Consider the following 8,735-nt stretch of genomic DNA (forward strand, 5'->3'; position numbering starts at 1 on the left):
TAAAGGCGTGCGCCACCCCTGCCTGGCTGAGAGTCTTTTTTGGAGACAGGATCACATGTACCACAGCCTAGCCTCACACTTTGTCTAGCTGAAGTTGATGTTGAACTTGTGATCCTCCTGCTTCTCCCTGCTGAGTGCTGGGCAATTCAGAACTTCTGGCTAACTGTGTCATCACATCACACACCCTGGACGCTTCCTCCTAAGCACCGTGCATACACACACACACACATGTCACGCTGAAAATGTGGGCTCTGGTGCCTTTATGAGTTTCATACTGTTTTCCTTAATGAGATGGTTAGATGGCGCAGCGCTGATTTACACTTCAGTAAAAGAAAACAAGAACATAGACTTAGTTTATAAATACATCGTCCAGAAGCTGTACGGGTTCCCGTACAAGATCCCTGCGGTGGTGGTGGAGAAGGACGCAGTGTTTATGTGAGTGTGCTCAAAGTGCAGTTCATCCTGCACTATTGCTCAGTGTCTGCCTTCACCCTTGAGATGGCACTGGACACCTGGGTCACGTTACGGTAAATTATGACCCAATATGGAATGTGGGCTTGGTTTTACATTCTTTTGGGAGGGGGGCTGGTAGAGAGCTTCCCCAGCTAACATGCTGCTCTCTGGGGCTGTGGCTCAGTGGTAGGACACCCCACAGCATGCACAGAGCCACAGCATGCACGAAGCCACAGCATGCACAGAGCCACAGCATGCACGAAGCCGTAAGCGCTGTACCTAGTGCTCTGCTCCCTCAGCTCCCAAAACAACGATCTATGGGTTAAATGAAAAAGTGATGCTGGAAATGTCTGATAGTTTTATGTGCATTTCTCTCCAGTCCAGCAGGGTGGGATAATGATAAGAAAATAGGAATATTACATGAAAATTTTCAGACTTTGAAAGTAGAAGATAATTTTGAAGACATCATAACCAAACCTCCTGTCCGAAAGGTAAGTCTTAAAATGGCCTTAATATCTAGACTTAAGGTAAGAGGAGGGCAGTCTGTGATGTTAAGGGCACAGGGACAAGATGTTCTCATTGCTGTCGGAAGAGTTGCTCAGTGGCTCACACACACACCTGTCCCAGCAAACATCAGTCACCAGCCTTGGGCCTTGCACATCCATCTTTGCAGACACTAGCACTGACTCCATTTCTAACACACTTTGGAAACCACAGTGTGGCATGAGTGAGCATGGAGATCCTGAGCAGTTAGAGAGGATGGAAGCTGTGGACTTGAGAGACTCCAGCTTTTCCCCGAGCAAGGAAGCATCACCACGAGAGTTTTCTCCTCTCACATTGAGCCTTATTGTGGATCTTGACCGTAGTCGCTGGTCACCTGTGTTGGCTCGTAGCCATCTAAAGCATTCTCATTTCGCTTTAGTCTTGACTAAGGTTTTATGACTGTTAAATAAGGTTCTTATGTGTGTATCATGACTTTGTATTAAGCTGTATATACATGATGTTCAGTAGATAAATGCAGATACAGCTGTTTCTGAAAGTGACGTGAGTATTTACGTGTAATCCTTCTCAGAGACTTAGGCCAGCATTTTCAGAAAGAATAATCCTGATGTAGTAGATATGGTGAGCCTTGTTGAACTGAAGTGTTTGTACTGTAGGCGTCTGTCTTCTGGGTGTGGGTTGTTGGTGGCGAGGAAAGCTAGCTCAGTGACAACTCAGTCAGCATGCTAGTTTTGTTTAGATAGCTAGTAAAAGAAAAACATACTTCAAAAAGAGGAAACCATACAAAAATGTTGCCCTCCCCTTTTACTTGTGTAGGCTTGTGTGTTGGTGTTGTGTATGTACACAGGAGCACAGTGGCCCACAGAGCTCAGGAGAGGGCACTGGATCCTCTGGAGCTGAGTTACAGGGAGTTGTGAGCTCCACAATGCTGGTGTTGGAAACCATACTCAGGTCCTTTGCAAGATCCATGCACATTCTTAACAGCTGAGCCATCTCCGGTCCCCACTCTTCCCAGCCAGATTAAGCTTTATGGTGCCCTTTTCTTTCATTCATTGCACTTAGTACTTTGTTCAGGTACAAAGTGCCAGCTAGGAAGGAGGAGGCTGTGCGTACAGTAATAAGCTGACCCATAGCTGGGCCTGCTGGTACGCACCTATGACCCCAGCCCTTCCGAAGCACAGCTGGGAGGCTCGCCACATGTTTGAGGTCAGACATAATGAGTTCCAAGCCAGCCTGGACTACAGAGTGAGATCCTATCTTAAAACAATAACACAAGCTCTAATACATAGGTCATCCATCAAGTGGTAGTGAATTTTCAGCTGTGGAAATAAGCAGGATGTGGAGGCGGACTAAGAAGACAGGGCCCTAGGGCAGCAGGGCAGCTTCCCCCCCCCCCCCCGTAGCTCCAGTGAAGGAGCGTCCATAGAAGACAGACGCTGACAAGAGCTGAGAGGGGGGCTGGCAGGGAGGTGAGGGGCTGAGTTAAGACCCTGGGGGCTTTCTCTAGGCTGCAGTGAGATGGGCACTGTTTGTGGAATTGGAACAGAGGATGGATGTAAAGTGACTTAACCTTTGAGAGGCTCACAGCCCCTCTAGGGGAAGTGAACCGCTCATCTGTGTGGTGCTTGCCGTTTCTTCTTACGAAGCTGGTAGAAGAGCATTTTGTTTTTATTTCAGGGGAACCAGGGACACGTGGCATTCACCCACTGAGATATTCCTAACTCATTTAGAACACTCCATTGCTGGATACCAAATCAAATAGGTGTGGCTGAAAGTCCTGTGGCTCTAGGGTTGAGTGTTCAATAGAGTGATCATGAGTAGCTTTCAAAACGTAAAGCTACTAAAACCACGCAGCCACACTAGGGTATCGCTTACGTCTGTAGCGGTGAAGTTCTAGTTCTTGAACTGTCCTTCGTTAGTGTAAGCCATACCTTCAGGGATTGGGGGTGTTAGAATTGTGTTCAGTGCACTCATGGCATCCATCTCACTCCTTTCAGTTTGTGCATGAGAAGGAGATCATGGCAGAAGATGACCAAGTGTTTCTGATGAAGCTACAGGTAGGACGCTACATTACAGGTAGTCTTAGTGGAATTCAGTGTGCAAAGATGCTTTCATTTGCCTTCAAGCCCTATGATACTTACATAACTATCCTATACTTACATTTTATTACATATGCATCTGTTTGGTGTGTTTGAGGTGAGAGTGAAATGTGCATGTAAGCCATAGCTCCTGTATTGTCCTCAGGCCACCAGGAGAGATGACAAAGGTCTCTACCCCTTTAACCATCATGCCACAGGTGGCTTTTAATTGTTAAACAATTGAATCAGTTATATTTTAGATTTAGTTTATGTGTATGAATGTTTAACCATGTGTGTGCCTGGTGCCCAGAATGGTCAGAAGGGAGCTGTAGGTTCTCCCAGAACTGAGTTTGGATGACTGTGAGCTCTGTGTGGGTGCTGGGGATTGAACACAGGTCCTCTGGAGGAGCAAGCAGTGCTCCTAACTGCTGAGCCTTCTCTCCAGTCCCTAATTTATTTACTTTGTTGACACGAAGTCTCACTGTGTAGCCCCGGCTGGCCTGGAACTCACAGGGATCTACCTGGAGTTGAAAGTGTTCAGAACCATGCTTGGTCCATGGTGACTTTTTTTAAATTATATAGTATTCAAGTGCCCTCTGTTGTTGTGTTTTCCACTTTTTTAAAGATTTACTTATTTATTTTATTTATATGAGTACACTGTAGCTATCAGACACACTAGAACAGGGCAATCAGATACCATTACAGATGGTTGTGAGCCACAGTGTGATTGCTGGGAGTCAGAACCTCTAGAAGAACAGTCAGTGCTCTTACCCACTGAGCCATCTCGTCCCCAGGGAGACTTTTTAAGCTGATACATATGTAAAAGTTAAGCTGTGGTTGGGTACTGGTGGTGTGTGCCTTAAATCTGAATACTTGAGAGGCAGAGGCGGGCGGACGGGTCTCTTCAATTCAAGATCAGCCTGGTCTACAGAGTGAGGTTCAGGACAATCAGGGCTATACAGAGAATAGTATTAATTCAATTTTAAAATTAAGTACTCATTTCAATTTTTTTTAGATTCATTTTATTTTATGTGTATGAATGTTCACCTGTGCCAGGCAGTGGTGGCGCACGCCTTTAATCCCAGCAGTTGGGAGGTAGAGTCAGGTGGATTTCTGAGTTCCAGGTCAGCCTGTTCTACAAAGTGAGTTCCAGGACAGCCAGGGCTACACAGAGAAACCCTGTCTCGAAAAAACAAAAACAAAAAAGTAAAAAAAGAAAAAAAGAATGTTCGCCTGAATACATGTATGCCTGGTACCCAAGGGGGTCAGAAGAGGACTGTAAGATCTCCTAGAACTGGAGTTTGGATGGTTGTGGAGTACCTACCATGTGGGTGCTGGGAATCGAACCCAGGTCCTCTGGAAGAGCAAGCAGTGCTCCTGACTGCTGTCTTGGAAAAAAAAAAAATGTTTTGTTTTGTTTTTGTTTTTTAGAGGCAGGGTTTCTCTGTATAGCTCTGGCTGTCCTGGAACTCACTTTGTAAACCAGGCTGGCTTCGAACTCAAGAAATCCACCTGCCTCTGCCTCCCGAGTGCTGGGATTAAAGGCGTGCGCCACCATGCCTGGCGAAAAAAAAAATGTTAAGCTGTATATATTTTCTTTAAAAAGACAGTAATGCAGACTATGAATGTCTAAACTATAATTTTTTTTCCCCCAGTCTCTTTTAGCAAAGCAACCTCCAACTGCAGCTGGAAGGCCTGTGGTCAGTATTATATAGATGTTGACAAAACTATTAATGTTCAATATATGCTGTTGTAGTTCTTCTCTTAATTACACACATGCACACGCGCGCATACACACACACACACACACACACAGAGGCATGCTTCAGTATAAACTTCCTTCAGTTGATCTTCTGGAATTGTGAGATGTTTGAGAGAATCCGTCCTCCTTTTTAGAACATTGAAATCATGTAAAGCTCTCCTCCTCAGTGTTTATAGCAGTTACTGCATAAGCCGAATGTATGTGTGTGTACTTTCACAAACCCTCAGGACGGTCTTAGAAAGATTGCTGTTGCATAGTAGTGCCATCCTGTCGCTGGGTCATGAGGACTTGGGAGGGCATGACCTCCTGAATTCGGACAGCCGGACCAGCTCTGACTCCCCAGCTTGTGCCCAGAGCTCCCCTCATCACCCAGTGTGCCACTGCTTTCCCACCAGTGCAGTAACTGGTGTCTGAGTGGGCTGGGCCTGTGTGTTCTCTAGTGTGAGGGCAGGAGTATCAGCACTCGTCAGTGAGTTGAGTGGTGGTGGAAAGCCAATTTTGGGGTGGGGGGGTGGTGTCAAAGTATTTGAATGCTATGAAGGTTTTAAGGTGTAGTATGTTTGCTTTTCCCATTTTTACCTAGGATGCATCACCAAGAGTCCCTGGAGGCTCCCCTCGAACACCAAACAGATCTGTGTCATCCAATGTTGCCAGTGTGTCCCCCATCCCTGCTGGATCCAAAAAAATTGATCCAAACATGAAAGGTAGAGCTCTTTCCTTTGGGGAAATTGGGGCTGTGTATTATAATGAACACACTCGTCTGGAATCCATTTAAATGGTTTCCTTTTCTGCTCATACTCTGTAAGCTTTGTTTTATAGATGGGAGCTCACAATCAGGCCGTAAACAGCACAGCATCTTCTCACTACACTGCAGCTCATGCCGAGAGCTCTCAGCATCTCCTGTGGGAACCACTGGGGAAAGTCATTGTGGTAGTCAGTGTAGGTTAGTGAATGGTTTAGCTGGGAAAGGTACTTGCCATCAAGCTGACAACCTGAGGTCAATCCCTAGACCATGGTAGAAGGAGAGAACCATTCCTGTAGGTTGTCCTTTAACCTACACACACACACACACATACACAGAGAGAGAGAGAGAGAGAGAGAGAGAGAGAGAGAGAGAGAGAGAGAGAGAAAGTAAGAGAGAGAATAAATGTAAAAGGAATACTATGAAGCTCTTTGAAAGGGGAGAGGTAGATTAGCATCTGATGTAAAATACTTTTGGTCCATGACTGCTGAGATGGCGTGAGAATAATGGCTACTTTTCCACAGAATCCTAGTCCAGTTCCCAGTGCCCACATGGCAGCTCACAGCTGTCTGTAACTCCGTTGGAGAGGACCTGCCACCCTCACACTGACATGCAAGCAGAGCAAAGTGCACATAAGCATAAAGAAATTTCCAAAAACAAAAAGGCACACTGGCTGCTCAACCATCTCTAACTCCATTTCCAGGGCATCTGAGGCATTTTGATCTCTGCAGGCTCCTACACATATGTGGTGTACACACACACACACACACACACACACACACACACACACACTAGCGTAAATAAGATAAAAAATACTTTTGGCCGGGCGTGGTGGCGCACGCCTTTAATCCCAGCACTNGGGAGGCAGAGGCAGGCGGATTTCTGAGTTCGAGGCCAGCCTGGTCTACAAAGTGAGTGCCAGGACAGCCAGGGCTACACAGANAAACCCTGTCTCGAAAAACCAAAAAAAAAAAAACAAACTTTTGTCCCTTTAAACTCCCACTGTGGAACTGATGAGATGGCTTTTGGAGTAAAGTGCTTATTGCAGGAGCTCAGCAGCCTGAGTGCAGTCCCAGACACAGGTGGGAAGAGAACCAAGACCACGGAGTGTCTGCTGGCCTCCACACGTGCAGGGTGGTGCCACCGCACTCCCACCGCACACTCACACACGTCATATACATATACGACACTGATAAAGAGAATAGAAAACCGTCTTTGTGAATGCTTTGTGTAGGAGTTGATGAAAGTGTGAGTAGCTTACAATAACTTATGGAAAAATGTTCCAAAAGGCTTTGTTTGTTTGTTTTGTAGCTGGAGCAACCAGCGAAGGGGTCCTGGCGAATTTCTTCAACAGTCTGTTGAGTAAGAAGACTGGCTCTCCTGGAGGCCCCGGGGTCGGCGGCAGTCCTGGAGGAGGGGCTACGGGTGCAAGCCCCAGTTTGCCACCATCCGCCAAAAAGTCAGGTAGAACTGCCTGAGCTGGGCGTGCTGTCTGCATGTAGCCTCACCGAGTGTGGTGGAGTCACACGTGCTTTAGACTCAGAAGTCAGACTTTGCACGCCATCCAATCTCCGGCCCACTAATCTGCCACTGTCTGGGGCTGCCAGGCTGGGCATTCGTGTGTGTGTCTTGTTTTCTGTTTCGGAGGCTCCTTCATGTGCCTTCAGGCTGTACATGGCTCAGTAACACACCAGTGTGTGGATAAGCCACATTTCACTCGGCTTTTCTGTGGGGTGTGTGTGTGTGTGTGTGTGTGTGAGAGAGAGAGAGAGACTTTTTTTTTCTTTTTTGATTTCTCTCTGTGCTGCCCTGACTGTTGTGGACCTAGCTCTGTATTCCAGGCTAGCTTTGAACTCATGGGCATGTACCACTGCCTACCTTATATCTTTTTTTTTTTTTTTAATTAGTTAGGGTAATATTTAAGGTTAGAGTTCCTGGGTCATATTCTATATTAAATTTGTGTGGGGAGGTCAGAAGACAATAGTTTGATTTCAGTTTTTTTCTTCTTCTGTGTGGGTCTCAGGGATCAAATTCAGGTCATCAGACCTGGTGGCGAGTGCCTTTGCCTGCTGAGCTGTCACACTAGCCCCTATATTTAAAGATTGGAGAATGGCCAGAGTTTCAGGGCGTTGGGCCATGTTGCTCCTTGTCAGGTTAGGAGGGCTCTGGGTCTCCTGTCCTTCTCACCTCCCCCTCCAGGTCCCCAAGTCTGCTGTTTGCTGTTGATTGCTCACTGCCATATGCCCTAAAATAGAAACAAAACCCACATATGAGGTTCAGTAATAGGTACCCTGCACTGCCCTCAGTTCAAAACAAGGACCTGGTTTTTATTTTTAAAGATTTATTTATTTTATGTATGTGAGTACACTGTAGCTGTCTTTGGACACACCAGAAGAAGGCATCAGATTGCATTACAGATCATTGTGAGCCACCATGTGGTTGCTGGGGATTGAACTCAGGACCTGTGGAAGAGCAGTCGGTGCTCTTAACAGATGCATCTTTCCAGCGTCCAAGGACCTGTATTTTTAAGGATGTGTATATGATTTAGTAGGTGCATAAGGTTTTTTTTGTTGTTGTTGTTGGGTTTTATTGTTTCTTTTGTTTTGTTTTTGAGATAGGGCCTTAAACTCTGGATGAAGCCACGGTTAGCTGTGATCTTAATGTCAGTCCACCTCTCTCTGCCTCCTGGGGGCCGGGGATTATGGGCGTGGGCCACTCTGCATGGTAGCCTACTCTACCTTGAGGTCAGCAGTCCTCTGCCTTATCCACCATGGGCAGCCCAGTAGGAGTGTACAGTCAGTGAGAGCGTTGGCCAGGGCTCTGGAGAGGACTATCTAACTTTTGTTCTTTCTTCTTGAAATGCACTGTAGGCCAGAAACCTGTGCTTTCAGATGTTCACGCAGAGCTAGACAGAATCACACGGAAACCTGCTTCTGTTTCTCCTACAACACCTACATCTCCTACGGAAGGGGAAGCCTCCTGAAGATACCAAACAAAGCCATTTGTTCATTCTTCTGGGTAATGACAGCTTGCCTCTGCCCTTCCCTTCCAAGTTGGAACTATGATGGGGCCGGAAGCTTTTACAAACAGACGAAGTTTATGTCTTTTTTTTTTTTTTTTTTTTTTTTTGGTGGCTGCCCATTTTTAAAAGAGGAACTACACAGAAGAAAGACAGGGGTTTTTCTTTGTTTTTGTTTTG

General features: G+C 46.2%; 1 protein-coding gene across 1 annotated transcript in view; it reads left to right on the forward strand.

Moving 5' to 3' along the window:
* The window catches only part of Dync1li1 (dynein cytoplasmic 1 light intermediate chain 1), a 36,726-nt gene extending 28,166 nt beyond the window's left edge, over positions 1-8,560 (forward strand). The window contains exons 7-13 of the mRNA XM_021171631.2: positions 300-435; positions 833-944; positions 2,952-3,011; positions 4,688-4,732; positions 5,378-5,498; positions 6,848-7,000; positions 8,407-8,560. Coding sequence (XP_021027290.1) covers positions 300-435; positions 833-944; positions 2,952-3,011; positions 4,688-4,732; positions 5,378-5,498; positions 6,848-7,000; positions 8,407-8,519 — 740 coding nt within the window. The 3' untranslated portion in view covers positions 8,520-8,560. The remainder of the gene's footprint in view (positions 1-299; positions 436-832; positions 945-2,951; positions 3,012-4,687; positions 4,733-5,377; positions 5,499-6,847; positions 7,001-8,406) is intronic.
* The last annotated feature ends 175 nt before the right edge of the window (positions 8,561-8,735 follow it).

Source organism: Mus caroli, chromosome 9, assembly GCF_900094665.2.
Source record: "Mus caroli chromosome 9, CAROLI_EIJ_v1.1, whole genome shotgun sequence".
In the NCBI taxonomy this organism is placed as follows: domain Eukaryota; kingdom Metazoa; phylum Chordata; class Mammalia; order Rodentia; family Muridae; genus Mus; species Mus caroli.